This window comes from Bos mutus, chromosome 20 (assembly GCF_027580195.1).
Source record: "Bos mutus isolate GX-2022 chromosome 20, NWIPB_WYAK_1.1, whole genome shotgun sequence".
Taxonomy (NCBI): Eukaryota; Metazoa; Chordata; class Mammalia; order Artiodactyla; family Bovidae; genus Bos; species Bos mutus.
Window position 1 is genome coordinate 55,781,962 of NC_091636.1, and position 19,867 is coordinate 55,801,828.

Consider the following 19,867-nt stretch of genomic DNA (forward strand, 5'->3'; position numbering starts at 1 on the left):
GTTCAAATCCATTTATTGTTTTACAATGTATTTCATTCAAAATGTGACTTTTAATTAATCACATCCTCATTTTTTTAAGAGTATATCTCCGTAGACTGACACTGATCCAGCTCATTTTTTAAACAAATAACCTTGAAGATCCTGCTTTATTTTTCTATCCAAATATACCCAAGAAAACTCCCAATAATTGTTCTGTTCTCTACTGAGGCAATGACCCAGGAGCAGGAAAGGGTAATGGTGGTAAAAAGAAAACCAGTAGTCTTCATGACTTCATTTTAATTGTTTAACTTTATTACTGTTGCACCATTTATACAATTACATATAATTTCAATGCATCCATTGTACATTTTTTTTTGTTTTTGTTTTTTTTTTAATTTTTATGTTTTTCCATTTTCCAATGAGTGGTGTGTTGGTGTCTGTGACACAGAATGGAAGAGAAAACTGGAACTGCAATGAACGCAGACTTTATTTTTTTTTTTTCATTTCCACTGACCAATAAACAGAACTACAGGTGCACCCAACCACGGACATGCATTAACTCGTCATGAGAAATCTAGGGAGGCTAAGTAGGATGAGAGAATGTTTGTTATTCCCAAAAAGACCGGGGGAGGAAAAATGGAGTATTGGCATCAAGATACATGTGGACAGGCTACGGTGGGCTGTCTGAAAGTTGGCATTCATCCACAACATTAAAAAAATATCAAAATAAGAAAAGCTGTAAATGAAAAAGAAAACACAGAAAATACTGCTTTCATAAACATCTGATTGCCTTGGCACAGCCCTGCGGGCAGAATCAAACGCCTCACTCCCCACCCCCCGCCCCTTGCAGAAAGACAAGATGTTCAGATCTTAGTGGCAGGAGCGCGTGTGACAGCAGTTCAGGTACAAAAGATGTACTGCACTTTCAGACATTGATCTTGAAAATCCAGGGCTGATTGGTAGAGTTGACTGAAGGTATATTAGATATTTCCCCACAAAAATACTATTTGGATTCTCCCCACCCCCTCCCTCCCTTTGATGGGACCACATCCTTATTCTTGGGCAATACATATGATTACTTCCGATTTGAAACAAGTTAGTATAGGAGAGAGAGAGACAGAGAGAGAGATAGAGAGACAAGAGAGACAGGTCGTCGTTAAGCTGTATTCTTTTTTCTTTCTTTCCATAGGCTGTCCTTTGTTACTCTTTCACTGCTACGGTTTGATCGGAATTAGCTGCCGGGGTCTCGGCAGGTTTGACCTCGTCTGCGGGGGCTGCGGGGGCCTGAGCCTTGGGCGTGGAACTCGGCGCTTCCGTGGCTGCCGGCGTCTCCTTGGAGGATGGGGCAGCCTCAGTGCTGCTGGGTTTTGAGTCTGAAGCTGGGGCCCCGTCACTTTTCGTCTCCTGCGCGGCAGGAGCGGCGGGAGCCTCAGTCTTTGTGGCGTCCCCTCCCTCCTTGCTCTTGTCATCCTTGGTGGGGGCCGCGGGCTCTGCTGCCTCAGCCTCCGAAGCTTTGGGGGCGTCGCCACCAGCGGAGGGGCCTGAGGCAGCCGCCGGCTCCTGCTCAGCATCTTTGGGGGGCTCTGGCTTGCCCTCGGCCCCCTCCGTCGGCTCAGGCTCTGCCTTCGGGGCATCTTCCTTGGCTGCCTCGGCATCTTTCTCGCCTTCCTTGTCTTCGGGCTTGGTGGTGTCCTGGGCATCCTTCTCCGGCTTCTCCTCTTTGCCCTCCTTCACCTCTGGGGTCTCGGCAGCAGCCTGGGCCTCATTCTCCTTTGGGGTTCCCTCCTCTTCTGTCCCAGCCCCTTCAGCCTTCTTGTCTTTGTCCTTGGCCTTCTCATCATTCACATTGTACCCCTTCTTCTTCTTGCTCAGTTTGCCTCCCATCTTGGAGTTCTGTAACAACACGACATAAAACAAAACAAGAAAGAGTTACTCGAGGCTGTAGACAGAATGTCTGTGTCCCCCCAAATTCATGGGTTGACATTCTAAACCCCCAGGTGATGGTATTAGGAAGCGGGGTGGGGTGGGTGACCTTGCAGAGGTGATTAGGACATGTGGGTGGGGCCCTCATGGACAGATTAGCACCCTCATAGAAGCAACCCCGGCACAGACCTCTCTGGCCCCCTTCCCCATGTGCCCTCGAAGCCAAGAACCAGCCCCCTATAATCTCAAAGCAGGTCCTCACCAGATACCAAATCTGCCCACATCTTGATCTAGGACTTCCCACCCTAGCAGAACTGTGAGAAATCAATTGTTATTGTTTACAAGCCACTCTGCTGCTGCTGCTAAGTCGCTTCAGTCGTGTCCGACTCTGTGCGACCCCATAGAAGGCAGCCCACCAGGCTCCCCCATCCCTGGGATTCTCCAGGCAAGAACACTGGAGTGGGTTGCCATTTCCTTCTCCAGTGCATGAAAGTGAAAAGTGACTCTTAGTGACCCCATGGACTGCAGCCTACCAGGCTCCTTGGTCCATGGGATTTTCCAGGCAAGAGTACTGGAGTGGGGTGCCACTGCCTTCTCCGACAAGCCACTCAATCTATGGTAATTAGCTACAGCAGCGCTAAGATACTTGTCAAGTATAAAAACTGAAAGAGGCTTCTATTTACAAAGTAAAGGGTTCAGAACACTACTGAACCATGCACCTTAGAATGGTAAACGCAGTAAATCATATGCTACAAGTATTTCATCACAGTTAAAATAAAATAAAATTTAAACAATGAATCATTTAAAGTATCTGATCAGTAGTAAGCCAAGGACATACCCAGCTAAAATCAAACAACAGTGATTAAAAAGACTAAGACTGTCAACTGCAAAGAGAAACGGAGCCACTATTTGTGGATCTGCTTCCTCATGTCCAGCTCAGACCCCAAGGACGGAACAAAATGGCAGTCACAGCCGTTTTAGATTTCTGGGGGAGCTAGTGAAAGGTGTCATGATTTTAAAACACATTCCAGAGAAATGACACAGCTGGAAAAAAATCACACACATCTCAAATTTCAAGAAAATAATCTCAAGCTTCAAACTCCACTATTCGTATATGCACTCACATCTTCAAAGACCAAAGGCAAGGAGGATTTGGTCTATCTCAGTATTAAGAAGGACCCATTAAAGGAAAACTATTGCTCAGAAAAGAGTGTCACTGGTTACATTTGGTTTGTTAATTGTGTCAGACTTGTATTCATTGCTTTTGAAGGTATTTTTGGCTTAAAAGAAATAGTTTCATAGTAATATAACAATGTCCTTCATGATCAATTTCCTGATGAGAATTCAAACTAGATACTCAAATTTAATGGTCATTAACAGCCTTTTCCCTCAAAGGTAAGTCTCCAACTCCCTGGAGGCTGACACTGACTCTGGTGTAAGAACCTGTGAGTGTACTTGATCCTGAATCTTTCTCCTCTGGTACTAAAGCATTCATCCAAATCAATAATCAGGTATAAATTTAGTTCAGATATATTTTTATGGCATCATGTATCAATGGGAATCCACTGAAATGTTGCTCTTTAGAGGCAAATTGGTTGCTTTTCCTTGATGAAATGTGGCAAAAATCACATGGCAATATTCTCTTTCTTCCCCACAAACAAGTTCAGGAGAAAAGACAGAGAGGAGAGAACGTACACGGTGTCCCCCCACACAGGGGGCACCTCTGGTTCTGTTTCAGGTCAGAACTGACCCCTGGCAGAATTATATTGCACTCTGTGATTTTTTTTAAGTATTTTCCATTTAGAATAGAAAATTTTCTGCTTATTCATTCCATTCCTTGGACTCATGATTCAGGACAGTGATAACCTACATTTATCTTATTTAAGAGCCGGGTGTTAGATACAAAAGTGCTATTCTTCAGTCAAAATCTGTCTCACCATGATGTACGTGAACTTCCTGTCCGGAATGACTTTAATAGTTGGGGAGGGAAAAAAAAGGCAATAAACCAAAAGATGACGAAAATACTGTTCCTGTTCTCAAAGAAGACCTTTATTATGTTATCAAAGTAAGAATTTCTCTTATACACATTTCTTTTTCAAAGGGGAGTGACTTTGGTCATAACCTACTTCAGACATCCGACAGGCTATATTTAATTTAATTTTTGGTTATTTTTCCCTCAGAAGTGAATGCAAGCATATATGGCAAAAAAACTTTAAATGCACTTTTATCCCCTAAGCAATCACAAAACAATAAATGAAAATATGAAAAAATAAACTGGAGCAGTATTTTAAATTATAGTTTAAACTCTTTCACTGAATTCTAAATTACCCACTATGCATGTATGAATGGTGCATGTCAAAATGTCAACTCTGATATTTCAAGATATTTTGGTACAATAGGTTAGAGCTGCTGTTGCCGCTGCTAAGTCACTTCAGTCGTGTCCGACTTTGTGCAACCCCATAGACGGCAGCCCACCAGGCTCCCCTGTCCCTGGGATTCTCCAGGCAAGAACACTGGAGTGGGTTGCCATTTCCTTCTCCAATGCGTGAAAGTGAAAAGAGAAAGTGAAGTTGCTCAGTCGTGTCTGACTCTTAGTGACCCCATGGACTGCAGTCCACCAGGCTCCTCCGTCCATGGGATTTTCCAGGCAAGAGTACTGCAGTGGGGTGCCATTGCCTTCTCCAGCTAAGAAATAGAAAACCTGACAGGTCTGCCTGTAGGAGATTCTCCCAATTCCATAATAGAAACCCATGAACCAACTTAAGACAGTACAGAAGACAAAGTATAAATGTGGTGGGCGTATGACCATAACCAAGTGTCCTCTCTGAAATACACAGCATGAAATTGTATACAGGTATCCCTAGAGACTTAGAGTCATGTTAGTTTACAAACCTAAAATCTACTTTACTAAAATTGATGTTCTGAAACACAATTAGGACCAATCCTATTCTTTGTTTCTGGGCAGGAAATGAACGTACATAATCAAATTCTAAGTAAGAAAGTATGTCTCAATTCCTACTGGTCTTTGAAAGTTAATAAACACTATTACTTTTTGCAAATTTTTCTATGTTAGTTATAGTGAGGTATCAGAGGGAGTCTTACAGAATTTTCTAGAACACTGGAAAAGCAGAACAGTCTGATTATTTCTCAAGAAAATATGGGTGAAAAGCTTGCTAACAACCAGGGATAAATTAGAATTCTAATTTCAAGTCTATTATCTGTTTCCAGGGATCCAGGAGCAACCCTAATCCCAAATATGTTAATCTTCTCAACATCACCATGAGATCATAAGTATACCATTAGTATCTTCCTTTTATCCCTATCCAAATTCTAACTAGCTGAGTTCATGGAGCAGTGTCATAAAAGAAAAAGGCCAAGTCCTACAAAACTAGGTGAGGCAGGATGGCATGGTCTAGGTCGTCATAGAGAAGTCTACCGAGAAACTAGCAAGTGGGCAAAGTTCTCCTCTCAGGAAGGGTACCCATCCTGAGTCACAAGGTTGGTGCAGATCTAGGGTGACTCAAAACCCAAGATGTTGACATGATTAGGACAAATTTCAGATTTTCTGGTACCCTCTGTCCCTGTAACTTTTTATCATCCCATTTGCTAATGGAGCTTTGTATCAAAATCCTAAAGAAATAAGGGGTGGTGGGCATATATTTTTTCTCTTATTTCTATCACTTATAATTTTGAAAGAAATCAGTTGGTGTAGAAATTCAGAAGTTTGAACTTCTAAATTAAAAAAAAAACAACAACAACAAAAAACAGTTAAACACACACACAAGCCCATCAACAAGTAATCCATCCTGGAAGGTACTTAAACCCAAATCTTTCCCTGATAGCTCAGTTGGGAAAGAATCCACCTGCAATGCAGGAGACGCTGGTTCGGGAAGACCTGCTGGAGAAGGGATCGGCTAACCACTCCAATATTCTTGGACTTCCCTTGTGGCTCAGCTGGTACAGAATCCACCTGCAATGTGGGAGACCTGGGTTTGATCCCTGGGTTGGGAATATCCCCTGGAAAAGAGAAAGGCTACCCACTCCAATATTCTGGCCTACAGAATTTCATGGCCTGTATAGCCCACGGGGTCACAAAGAGTCGGACGCAATTGAGCAACTTTCATTTTCAAGCTATAATGAAAGGGCTAGGCGACCTCTGCATTTCTCCACATTGGGACATTTACCAGCCATTGAGTGACACAGCAGGAAAACTCAGACCTGTGCACTGAACTATGCTCTCCATGTTGATATGACAACCAAACACTAAAGTTGATTTATTAGTTACAACATCTCAGAGGAAAGCAAACTCAGGAGTTGTCCTTGGAAATTACAAAAGAATTGTATGTTACAAGGGCCAAAACTACGGACTGATGGCTTCAAACTGGCCTAGAAAACAACTGCCGATCAACATCAAGAGAGAGAAACTTCACTGTTTTTAATCTTGAGATGTTGGACAGGAATCACTTCATGCAGACGTTGCACGTGCCATTTCAAGAGCCTGCAATAAGTGCTAGTTCTTTCCCCCATCATTTAATTCTGCAATTCTTAGATAATCATGTGCTTGTAAACTGTAGGAGAATAGTAGGGCACAGGTTCCACACACACACAAGATCCAGAATCAGGAATTAGAAGCACTGTGATTAAAATATTTTTAAATGGCATCAAGATTTTTGGTATCTGTGTTCCAAGGATGCTCCTGCTGACTGGATATATGTGGAAAAGAAGTCTGTGTGGTTATCTGTTGTCGCCACCTGTGCGTGCATGCTGAGTTGCTTTAGGCGTATCCGACTGTGACCCTGTGGACGGTAGCCTGCCAGGCTCCACTGTCCATGGGATTCTCCAGGCAAGAATACTGCAGTGGATTGGCATACCCTCCTCAGGGGATCATCCTGACCCAGGGTTGGAACCTGTATCTCTAGCATCCCCTGCACTGGCACCATCTGGGAAGCCCTTGTCACCTATTACCCCCATACTGCTAATATTAATATTAGTCTACTTCTTTGATTTGATTCTTTAATGTACTTAAGATTCTTGAGGTTAGAAATCTTTTAAAAATATAAACAGTCAGTCTATTATACCAAGAAATCATTTCCCAGACAGAAGTAAAAATTATGGATCAGTCACCAAATCTACTTCCTCCCAATTTGAGCTCATACTCAGAGTGATCATAGAAGAAACATCATTTTATCTTCCCACTAATTCTCCATCACCTGGTCCATGGAAACAAGAAAAAAAACTCCCTTTCAGTTCTCAGGATGAAAAGAGAATCCAAATTCAATTAAAACTCTTCATTTTACTCATATTATATACATATGTGAAAGGCAAAAAAAAAAAAAAAACCGATCTACACTTTATCTTGGGTAATAAGCTAAACATAGAATGCTTATGAAGGAAGGTAACAGTCAAATGCCACCACCTATCTGTTTCTTCCCACAGATGAAACTTTTCTTTTATAAAGTCCCAAATCACTTCATATTTTTCAGGTACTACAGTATTCTAAACGGCTCACAGCTGTCGTGTGACTATCTGCTCCTCCATTCTTATAGCTGTCTAGTTAATTAATCCCACTTGGCTATATACACAAATACTCCAGAAGAATGAAAACCGCTTTTTGGTGAAGACAGAAAGTGACATTCTAGCACTGCTATGTGATGAAAGCAACCTGGAAGGGAAGAGGGGAAAACAGGAGCGAAGCCATGAGAATCAGAGGGAAGATCAGTGGCGGGTATGAAGCCCCGGAGTCCAGTTCTTTGCCTACACTTCCCATCAGGACTCAGAAAGAGATCACATCCATGTTTTTGGGCCTCAGAAATAAATGCATGAAGTAAATAATAAATGGCCTTGAAATCAGATTTTAACTGTTTCTCCAACACAAATATTTGGAGGATTTTGGTGAGTCTTCGAGCTAACAAGTATTTATTTTCTTGTAAATGGAATTCCTGTTTACAAGGTAATGGTCAACTACCAAGTTGAATACTAATATATATCTATGAAGAGAAAAAAATGTAATTCTACATATCACCACTACTGCAAACCTTAAAAAAATTTTCTTTGAGGCATTCAGGCGAAGAAATAATTTGAAATATTATATGGTAATAATGATACTCTAATAGACAAAGATAGTCACCTCCACAAAGCTCTTCAAATTCTTTGATCCTTTTGCTCCAGGAAGGCTGTCAGAGAACACGGAAGATGGTCCTTAGCCATTCAAATTATCTCAGTTTGTGTTTATTTTGTACACACAATCCCAGGACATGCTGGGCAAAATTACATCTGTATTAGATGAACCACAATTCTTGCAAATTCTCTTATGATCAACTCATCCAGGACTTTCCCAATATGTTTTTAAAGAACATGCCTGCAATGTAGGAAACGCAGGTCAGAAAGATCCCTTGGAGTAAGGCATGGCAACCCATTCTAGTATTCTTGCCTGGAGAATCCCATGGACAGAGGAGACTGGTGGGCTGCAGTGCATAGTCACACAGAGTCGGACACGATTAAAACAACTAAGCATGCACATCAGCATAGCCTACCAAACTGAAACTCAGCTTTCATTTTGGGAAAATAAAAGTAGACAGGCAGAGGACAAAGTGTCGTTTTGGAAAAATTATAAATATTTTCTTTACAACTCATGTCAAAAACAAGCCACCTAGCACTCACTCACAGTATTATCATTTCCTTTGGAAGGGACCATTTTTGCTTTGTTTTGCTTTGAACTGAATTGAGCCCAGAAAATGGAATATTTCTTCTAAGAAAAAAAAAATTTTTTTCATTTTCTCATAAAGGCCTGTATCTTTTCATGGATTCCCTTGCATGTTTAGAATCTGACTAGAAAATAGTTTTACCTAAGAGATCTCTCATGAGTTGCTTGTTTCCAAAATCAAGGGGTAATTCATTTCTACATCTATTGTAATGGAAAGCTATACCACACAGAACTAGGACACAGCTGCATTGTTACAGAGCTACTTGGAATGCAACATTTGAGAGGATTTTGTTTGGAGTTTATCATAAGTTGGGAAAGAGTTCCAGTCATAGATTTTTAATACCAACATCTTTGCTTTGGGAATATCAGCATGAGGTCATGGTGACTTTAATACAGTAAGAACAAAGATTCACTGCGTGCTAAGTTGCTTCAGTCGTGTCCCAACTCTGTGCAACTCCATGGACTGTAGCCTGCCAGGCTCCTCTGTCCATGGGATTCTCCAGGCAAGAATACTGGAGTGGGTTGCCATTCCCTTCTCCAGGGGATCTTCCCAACCCACGGGGAACCCGATTCTCTTTTGTCTTCTGCGCTGGCAAGCGGGTTCTTTGCCACTTCTCCAGGGGACTGCAAATACTCCTCTTTACCTCCCTTTACTGCGTATGAATATCTGCTCTTCCTCTGGATCCAGTCTTTCTCCGTACTTTAACTTATAGAAACTGAAGCCAAATATTCAATCCTACAAACTTCTTGAGGAGGACAGCTTCAGAGGCAAGATAAAGTATCTAGCAGTAAAGGATTTAAATCTTGACTCCATCCTGCACCAAAAGTAAAGGGATGGTAGTAGGAACTGGAAGCCCACTGGAATAGTTTCCCTGTTCCCAGTGCTAAGAAAAGGAGCCGCTGGTAGACTATGTGAGTGGAGTCACTGAGCCAACCTGGTTCTGAGTAGTCTCTATAGAAAGCAGTTCCGCCCCTTCCACTGACTAAGGTTCTCAAATAACCTGGCTACCCCGTGAAAACACACGGCTCAGCCACTCTGCCCATATAATTCCTTTGCTTTCCATCACAACTGTCTGTGTTTTAAGACACAGGAACTCAAAATCCTACCTACCAGGATAGAACCTAATCAATATTCTAGCCATTGTGAAAGTGTTATGGTTTTCCAGAAAAATAAGATGTTTCTGGGACTCCTATGTACTCTTTCCTTTCTTTAGTCTGAAATAAAGCACTAAGTAAGCTGGTTGTGTTCAGTGAGAGAGAATGGGGTAAATATTGGATTGAAAGGAGTTTAATTTGGAGAAATAATAAGGTTGTCATCACCAACTTTAAAATCTCAGTTCTTAGAGGCAGGTCATTGGGCATTCTAGATAGCTGGGTCACTCTAGATAGCTGGGTCATCCAAAGAACTCTCAAGAACCATTCTGCATTCTGAAAGCAAAAGTATTGGTGATTAAATGTAAAATGTTTATCTCAGCCCATGTACTGAATTTTAGATGTTCTGATATGCAGATGATCACCTAAATGATGATCACCATCATTTAGGTAGCACTTTGTTGGTTACATTCATTAGTTGGCTTCTCATATCTTCAGATGAAAAATGCAAGTCCCAGTTATAGCACTGACTCTCTTCAGAAAATGCAACCTTGCATAATGACACAGTTTCTAGGCATTAACTACCTGGAAACCACAGGGATTATGTGTACTATAGTCTTCCTACAATGACTACATACTTCATGACATTTCCCAGTTCCATTTCTCCTCAGTATAATTCTGTATTTTTGTTACTTTGTCAATGAACAATGATGTAATTCTGTGACAATGAAAATCACTGGCATACATTAACTGGTGTATAAAACAAAACAAGAAAATGATTAACAGAGTATTTCTCCATATGGCCTGAAGTTTACAATATTATGACTTCAATGCTATTTCTATTTATATCTCTCTCTCTGCACTATTATCTAGGCATTTTTCTATATAGGACAGCTTGCATCATACAAAGGTCCCATCCACTGCCAAGTTTCTACTTTGAAAATATGAATTTGGATTAATCACTTCATCTAGAACCAGGAGACTATAAAGTTCTTAGGGATAATATCAAACAGATTACAGTGAAAAAGATGACGCCAAGTCTATGGCAAAGCCTAACATGAATATGCAACAGTATGTGTCAGAGACTGAAGTGTTATTTCTGGTTTGATTGCTGCTTCATGGTGTGATCAAGATGAGGAATAGTGTCTCCTTTTGATTCTGTTTCCATCTGTGAGGCAGATATATTTTCTGCTGATTATAAGATGGAAACAGAATCAAAAAAAGACTATTTGTCTTGATCACATCATGAGAACCAATCACGATTTCCTGACAAAGTTAAATATGTGGTCATAGCAAATTAAACTGTGTCACTCTGCAAATTCAGGGCTACAAAAACTCAACAGGTTTAAATACAAGACAATCCAATTATTGTTTTTTTTAAGGTAACATACAAAGTTAGAACTGACTCATAAAATGCATCTGCAGACAAACATCACCAGACATGCTGGTTTCATAATGATTCTGGCTGAAAAAATCCAAGTTGTTGATCAAACCTACCTGCATTGGCTTCAGGTAGGTGTGATCAACAACTTGGGTTGTTTTTTTTTTTTTTTTTAACCTTAAGGAAAGAATTTTAAAAGTATGGAGAAACACAACAAATTCAAAATACATTTACAATAAGAGTAGAGGGGGAGAAATCTAAAACATGATTGTTAATGTCCAAAAATTTCTGTTTTTAATAAATGACTGGCCTTTTCCTTTCAAATGCCGAAAGTTTTATTCTAGAAGAAAATTAATGCCTGGTGATAATGTCCATTGTTGGAATTATCTGATTCAGTGAAAGCTTCCATTTGGTAACATCACCAACATTTAGGGATGGGAATGTCCTCCAGGGATAGGGTACTACAGTAAGAATTGTCAACCCATGTCTAAATTTCTAAGGCAAACCTATTAAATATGAGTAAAATTTTAGAGAAACATTTTCAAAGTTAATTTATTTCCCTGTCACAATAAAAGTGTTCAACATTGTAAAAATGTACTGTAAAATGTGCAAATCTGTGGAAGGCACACAGATACACAAACACTCACCCTGCTACAACCCGATTTTCCTAGAGAGCTGGTTGAGATGAGTTATAACTACAAAGTCAGAAAGCTCTCTTGTAGAAAGGGAAATTAATCACAAATGACATTTCTACTCTCCTTTATGAAGTCCAGGCCCTATAGAGCACCCTCTAGTATCTTTAAGGATCTCTCATCAAAAATTCAACACACAGGGACTTCCCTGGCAGTCCAGTGGTTAAAGCTTCATGCTTCCAATGTAGGGGGTGTGGGTTCAATCCCTGGTCAGAAAACTAAGATCCCACATGCTCGGATAAAAAAAAAATCCAACATGCAGAGTTGACTTAAGAACTTAAAATCTTCAGAAATTATTCTAGATTTAAAAATAGACTTGCTCCTTAGTAGGAAAAGAAAAATTTTTTCAAGTTAAGTGACACAGCAGAGAACGCATGAGAGCAAAAAGTCTACTCTAGTCTAGCATGAGGGTTCAGTTCAGTTCAGTAGCTCAGTCGTGTCCAACTCTTTGCGATCCCATGAATAGCAGCATGCCAGGCCTCCCTGTCCATCACCAACTCCCAGAGTTCACCCAAACACATGTCCATCGAGTTGGTGATGCCATCCAGCCATGAGGGTTAGACATACAGAAACAATTAAAATGAGACAGCAAAAAATTAGTTTTCCCAGAAGAGATGACCTTTAGTTGAAGTTGGGAGACAGACAAGGTGGAGTTTGAAAACAGTAGAAATATCCAAACTATTTATACACAGGAACTTACTCTGTCTAGGACTGTCTTACTATTTAATCTTTACATATATTAACCCATTAGTCCATAATCTCATCAATCCTACAAGAAATTATTACTAATTCCACTTTATTACAAGGAAACTAAGTCAAATAACCTACCCAATATGACACAACTCATACTCTGGAAATAGTGGTGTGAACCCACACACTCTGTCTCTGGAGTGAGGGCTCTTAATCACTATGATAAACTGCCTTGAAAGATGACTAAGCTACCTTTAAATGAAAATAGGGAATTGGAAAGCATTTATGTTAGAGCAAACAAACAGGATGCTTTCAAATTATGGTGCTGGAGAAGACTCTTGAGAGTCCCTCGGACTGGAAGATCAAACCAGTCCATCCTAAAGGAAATCAACCCTGAATATTCACTGGAAGGACTGATGCTGAAGCTGAAGCTCCAATACTTTGGCCATCTGATGCGAAGAGCCAACTCATTGGAAAAGACCCTGATGCTGGGAAAGATTGAGAGCAGGAGGAGAAGGCGGCACAAAAGATGAGATGGTTGGATGGCATCATCCACTCAATGAACATGAATCTGAGCGAAGTCTGGGACTGCAGTGGAGGACAGGGAGCCTGGCGTTCTGCAGTCCATAGGACTGCAAACAGTCAGACACAAGTTAATGACTAAACAACAAACAACAACAAATTCTTGTCTGGAAGAATCTAGTCAAGAGTGTATGAAAAACTTATTTACACTTTGGAGCTAGGTGAGGTCTCATCTACCTGGAGGGAAGGGTGATGGAACATAATCTATCAAGGTTGCCTAACAGAATGTTTATACCTACGTGGCAGAAAGCAGAAAACCAGATTTTTCCAGAAAGGGGAAAAAAAAAAAAAAAAAAAAAAGGTGTCAGAAGTCAAGAAAGAATTTTAGGAAGCAGCTTGGAGGAGTTAGATTCTGCTACAAAATGAGTTTTTTAAAAAAACAAACCAAGAACAGAAATTGCGCAATTTGATCTTGTGATGAGTTGTTTACTACTGACCCTGGAGTGACTCAGGTAGGAGTGAAGACATTCACCTCTTTGCAAAAGGCTCAAAAAAGACATGAGCCAGAAAAGATATCTACAAAGGCCCACACTGAAGGGTTTTGGTGAAGTGAAAGCAATCTCAGGGCAACAATTTACAATTTTGTCAATATTGGATTTTATTTGCTTATAAGGATTTGGAAGAACTGAAAATATATATGGGAAGATGGGATGAGACAACGAATAAAGAGAGAAACTAAAGTGGAAAGATAAAGGAGAAATAATGGACAGGGCACAGTTCTGAAAGACTGTCGGTCAAGATTAAGCCTGGTAAGCAGGAACCCTTGCTATACAGACGGAGGAGGGAGAGAAGTTAAGTGAATTTCAAATCCAGTGGTTTTCCCAGACTGGCCATGGCATAGCTCTCTTTTAAGTGCATGTAGTCAATCAGAATTATTCCAGACCAAAGACTCAGTAAGGTCTCTCTAGTGTCAACATGGTATCACGTGTCTTGGAAATAGCCATTGACCTATGGTACTTTATCTTCTCAGTTCTTTCATGTAACAGTTAAGAGATTTCTCAAGTACTGGAAGGAAAAGGACTGATATTTCATCAACTAAAATGTCTGAAAATGCTAAAGAATGAATACAGTGACCACTAAACCAAGAGAGGCCTTATTGTGAAACAATCTGATGTGCAAAAGGAGAGCAAACAGGTTTAGTGCATTACAAAGGAGTTTAAGAGTTTCTTAGATAACAAATGCATAGTTGATATCTAGACCCATATTTTATATAAATATAAATATGAAATTAATTTCTTTTTTGCTAAAGCCAAAATTTATTTATTTATTTTTAATGTTTACGTTGGAGTACAGTTGATCAACAGTGTTGTGTTAGTTTCTGGTATAAAGCAGAGTGATTCAGTTTTACATATCCATGTATCTATTCTTTGAAGGCAGGAGGAGAAGCAATGACAGAGGATGAGATGGTTGAATGGCATCATCGACTTCATGGACATGAGTCTGAGTAAGCTCCAGGAGTTGGTGATGGACAGGGAAGCCTGGCGTGCTGCAGTCCATGGGGTTGCAAAGAGTCGAACACGACTGTGCGACTGAACAGATTCTTTTCCAAATTATTTTCCCACTTAGGTTATTACAGAGTATTGAGTAGAGTTCCCTGTGCTGTACAGTAAAATCTTGTTGGTTATCCATTTTAAATACAACAGTGTATACAAGGAACGTTAATTCTTAAGAACCTAATTGCTGCTGCTGCTGCTAGGTCACTTCAGTCGTGTCCGACTCTGTGCAACCCCATAGACGGAAGCTCACCAGGCTCCTCCACCCATGGGATTTTCCAGGCAAGAGTACTGGAGTGGGGTGCCATCGCCTTCTCTGAAGAACCTAATTACTACCCTATTATTTCCTTATTATGCAATCTAGTCTTAGATAAGCCTCTATCTTTGGTTATTTATCTATACCATCATTTCTTAACCCTTTTACATTGTGTTGTATTGTGTTGGAAGTTTTAGCAGTAGGATAGACTGAACCCCATTTCAACATCAACCTGTAATCTAACTTCAGATTTATTCAATGTAAATATAATGATACCAGAACAAGATTCAGTTTTCAAGTTATAGGCTCAGAAGATGAATCTATACAACCATATAAATTGAGTTATATAAACTGGGCTTTCACTTAGCAGTAGAAATAAGGCTAAATTAAAATGAAATGTCCATTCCATTAAATGGGACATGGCCAAGTTCCAGGGATCATCCATGATGAGAAACTCTAAAGCATTAGAAGCCATCACATAATTAAAATGAGAATACACAGAAACTACTACACTAATATTGACAAGGCATTTTTCTTTTAGATTACTATGTGTATATTGTAAAGATCAATTTTTCAAAGTATATCTCCTAATTGATTCTACAAGCTCTGAGCATAAAACTCTGAATGGACACTGCTGTTATAAATATGGCAGATGATGGTTAAGCTTGTCTTGGAATAACTAAATGCAGACCTCATGCAGAGGGTTTCTTATCATCCCACTTTTAAAATATCCTACCACACAGAGCAAACACTATCAGAGAACATGTATTATTCATTCTCATCAATTGTCTAACATGCTTTTAGAGTCTGCTGTACACACACATCGTTATTTATTTGCACTTAACGGGTGAGGTGGTCCTTTCAAAAGCCACGCTTAACTGCATTCTAACATATGAGTTTAAATGAATCACCTGCTCTTTTAGTCAATAAAGCTGGTAAAGGAACAACAATCAGCCCAGGAAATGCAAGCCACTGAGATCACTTCTGAACCATTCCTCTCTTCCACAGACCCAGGAAACTAGCATGTCTTATCACCACGGCTAATTTTGAACTCTCAAAACAGAGTTTTTAAAGCACAGGGAAAAAACTCACAGGAGCTAAGATGGATTAGACAGACCATCATGGGCTCTGGAACTGTAACAGACTTGCTCAGTGCGGCTCACCCGACAAAGAGAGGCTGGTGGCCAAGGAGACACAGAGGCGGCCGCCTACACTGAGAAGAACTGCAATTTCATTCCAGTAATTTCTACATCCAATCATAAAGGGAGGCCTGCACTTTCTGTGAACACCTAAAGTCACCATATATTGACATTTTAATGTGTCTTTTTCTTCTCCAATGGCACAACAGCAAATGCAGTATTTCCAGTCCTGAGCATTTTTGATGAAAACCATTCCAAAATTCTCTACATGCATCCTTGATTTTTATTTTATTTTTCATTTATTTATTTTAATTGGAGGCTAATTACTTTACAATATTGTAATGGTTTTTGCCATACATTGACATGAATCAGTCATGGGTGTACATGTGTCCCCCATCCTGAACCCCCCTCCCTCCTCATCCCATCCCTCAGGGTCATCCCAGTGCACCAGCCCTGAGTGTCTTGTCTCATGCATTGAACCTGGACTGGTGATCCATTTCACATATGATAATATACATGATTCAATGCTATTCTCTAAAATCATCCCACCCTCACCTTCTCCCACAGAGTCCAAAAGTCTGTTCTTTACATCTGTGTCTCTTTTGCTGTCTCACATATAGGGTCATTGTTACCATCTTTCTTAATTCCATATATATATATATGCGCATCCTTGATTTTTAAACAAAGAATCTGCTTTTTTTCTTTGTGTTGTGCTTAGCACAAATAAGGATTCAGTACACATATTCTGAATTAAGATACAATGCATTAAATCCACAGGCAAATAGTATGTGCTATATCTATCTTCAAAAGGCTATGGCAATAGAGTTTAAGCAAGAGTGTTAACATTTAATGTCATCTGTCATCTGGCCTCTCCATACAAATCAAGTTTGTTTCTCAAAACTTCTCAATCAAACATTCTATCCCAAGCTGTCCATGTTCATACTCCCTGCCATGCTTTTTGTCTGCTTCAAAACTGAGCATCTTGGCTACTTAATGAAGCACTGAAGAGACATTAAAGGTTTGAGTCTCAGGGGGCTGTGAGATTTAAAAACACAACTGAGGGCTATTTCTTCCTAACCATGCAACTACTGAAAAAGAGACTGTCTTTTATTCCAGACCAGGCATATGGCAAAAGCTCAACAGATACCTTCTCAAGTAATGAATCAATGGGAAAGAATTCTAATTAAAGCAACTAGAATTCAATACCAATTTGTTCCTTATCCATGATGTCATGTGAAGCAAAGTCACTCAAATTTTCTTTTTGGTTGATATTTCAATATAATGTGTCAAACAGTAGTAGTGAAATCTGTGTACGTAGAAATCACCAGTGAGGAGCCTGTTAAAAATGTAGAACCAGGGTCTCATTACAGAGGCTAATTAGGGGGTCCAGAGTGGGTCCCAAGAATCTGTTTTTCAACACACTGAGCAGGTGGAGCCAAAGCTGGTGACTCAAAGTCATTATTGAGAAATACAGATATATGGAGTTTGAAGAGACACTGGGTCAGTTAAGGGATTTTTCGCCATCTCTAAAAACTGAAACATGAAACCAGTGTGATTCTGGTGATTACAAAGCTAAAAACAATCATGGCAGAACATCTAGCTGGGTCTAACTCAGAAATAAGGGTGGAAAGAACAAGGTGGTATCAGCCCCAAAGAACGAGCCATTTTGTCTTTGAGTTCTCTTTGCTACCAGAATTATCTGGGCTTATTCTCCTTCTCCCAAACGCCCCAGTATTCAATCATTCCCAGCTTCCCTGGTGGCTCAGATGGTAAAGAATCTGCCTGCGATGCAGGAGACCCAGGTTCGATCCCTAAGTTGGGAAGATACCCTAAGGGAATGGCAACCCACTCCAGTATGCTTGCTTGGAGAATTCCATAGACCTAGGAGCCTGGCAGTCTCCAGTCCATGGGGTCGCAAAGAGTCGGACACAAGTGAGACAGTACCACACACACACCACCCCTCCACCACCCCCTCCCCACCACTCTCCTCCCTAGGCCCCTCATTTTAGACATGCGAGCAGCCCACTTAGAAGAGCAAGGCTCCTTCCCTTGTTACCCTAGCAACTCTGCCCATTACTGGAGTGGAAACACAGCTCAGTGGATATTCGGCTCTGTAAACTCCCTTCTTATATAACATGAGGTTTACACTGTTGTTCAAGGTTTACAGTCCACCCTGTTGAGACAACACCGTTTTCAGAAGCATCCATTTTATGTAATTAAGAGTTCACGTTTCAGAAAACAGGTTTTCCTTTTTTTAGTTTCAAACGGAACTTTGATGGCTTGCCAATGAGTTTTGAGACCTGATCCAACACTCTGTGGGGGGAAGTGTATGGGCAATGGGGTCAGCCGGCCAAATTCAGCTACGTGAACTTGGGCATGAACGTTAACCTCAGCAAACGCAGCCTCAACCATAAAAGAAAAAAGAGGGAGAGGAGGTTATTAATAGCACTTAAATGGAGAATTTTCAGGAAAGGCCATAGTTCAACTAAAGACACACAGCAGGTATTCAGTAATTTTTTTGTTTACTCTTTTACCTAAAACCATTTCTCAGTTGTGTCAATAATAAGGAGTAATCTTGAATTTCAAGATTAAGGAAAACAGAGGTGAATACAAATTACTATATTCAAAACAGGCAAATGAAAATGGATCCAATTATAATCAAACTAGTAATCACTTCCGTTAATGTTTACATTCTATATTGAAGCTCACAATATCCATTCTATAATCTGTAGATTTTAAAAGCAATAAATGTTACTAAATGGGTAAAATCTTAAAATGATGAGAACAGATGTTGGTTCTTGGACATGAGTCCACCTTCTCCCCAGGTTACCGGCCTCCTGAATAAAGCAATCTTTCCTTCCCAATCAACAGTCTCTAGTACTGGCTTTCGAGCAGTGAGCAGCCAAACCTGAGTTAAGTAACACTGGGAAAAGATGAACGCCGAACTGGAACACCAAAGGACCAAGTGTGCCCAGCATACATGAGAAAACTCTACAGGGAAAATCAGAAGGGACAAAGGATCTTAAAATGTGCTTTAAAGCAGCCTTGGGAGAAGGGAGAGTCTTTTCCTGACTATTTTTCTCTTACTGCTTTAGATTGAGCAACTGTGGTGAAGGGCCATACAGAGTACCCCTGTTTTGCCCACTTCACCTGTCTGGAGTTCACACCGTAAGAAGGAATGAAGTTTGGGCACATGCTACCCCATGGATGAACCTTGATGACATTACAAAATGAGCCAGACATCAAAGGACAAACACTGTATGCTTGCACTTATATGAGGCACCAAAGGAGTTAAATTCACAGAGACAAGAAACAGATGAGAGGCTACCAGGGGCTGGGGGGTGCTGAGGCTTAAGGGGAATTCCTACCTAATGGGCACAGAGTTTCTACTTGAGATGATTAAAAAGTTTCAGAAATAGAAGTGGTGATGGGTGCACAGCACTGTGAATGTAATTAATACCACTGAATTAACTGAACACTTAGCAATGGTTAAGTTGACAAATTTTATATGTATTTTTCCATAATTTACTGCTGCTGCTACTGCTAAGTGACTTCAGTCGTGTCCAACTCTGTGTGACCCCATAGACGGCAGCCCACCAGGCTCCGCCATCCTTGGGCTTCTCCAGGCAAGAACACTGGAGTGGGTTGCCATTTCCTTCTCCAATGTATGAAAGCGAAAAGTGAAGGTGAAGTCGCCCAGTCGTGTCCAATTCTTAGTGACCCCATGGTCTGAAGCCTACCAGGCTCCTCCGTCCATGGGATTTTCCAGGCAAGAGTACTGGAGTGGGGTGCCATTGCCTTCTCCGTTCCATAATTTAATGGAGTTTTAAATGTAATACACAAACTATTGAGTGTACACTTTAAACAGGTGGATGTACGGTATGTGAATTATATCTCAATAAAGTGGTTATAAAATGATAATATCAATAAACCTTTT

At 40.4% G+C, this 19,867-nt stretch overlaps 1 protein-coding gene across 5 annotated transcripts in view; it reads right to left on the minus strand.

Annotated features, from left to right (window-relative positions):
* Window positions 1-269: 269 nt before the first annotated feature.
* The window catches only part of BASP1 (brain abundant membrane attached signal protein 1), an 89,502-nt gene continuing 69,904 nt past the window's right edge, over window positions 270-19,867 (minus strand). For all 5 annotated transcript variants that reach the window (XM_070357694.1, XM_070357692.1, XM_070357691.1 and 2 more), the window contains one exon: window positions 270-1,872. In XM_070357694.1, the coding sequence (XP_070213795.1) occupies window positions 1,180-1,863 (684 nt within the window). In that variant the 5' untranslated portion in view covers window positions 1,864-1,872 and the 3' untranslated portion in view covers window positions 270-1,179. The remainder of the gene's footprint in view (window positions 1,873-19,867) is intronic.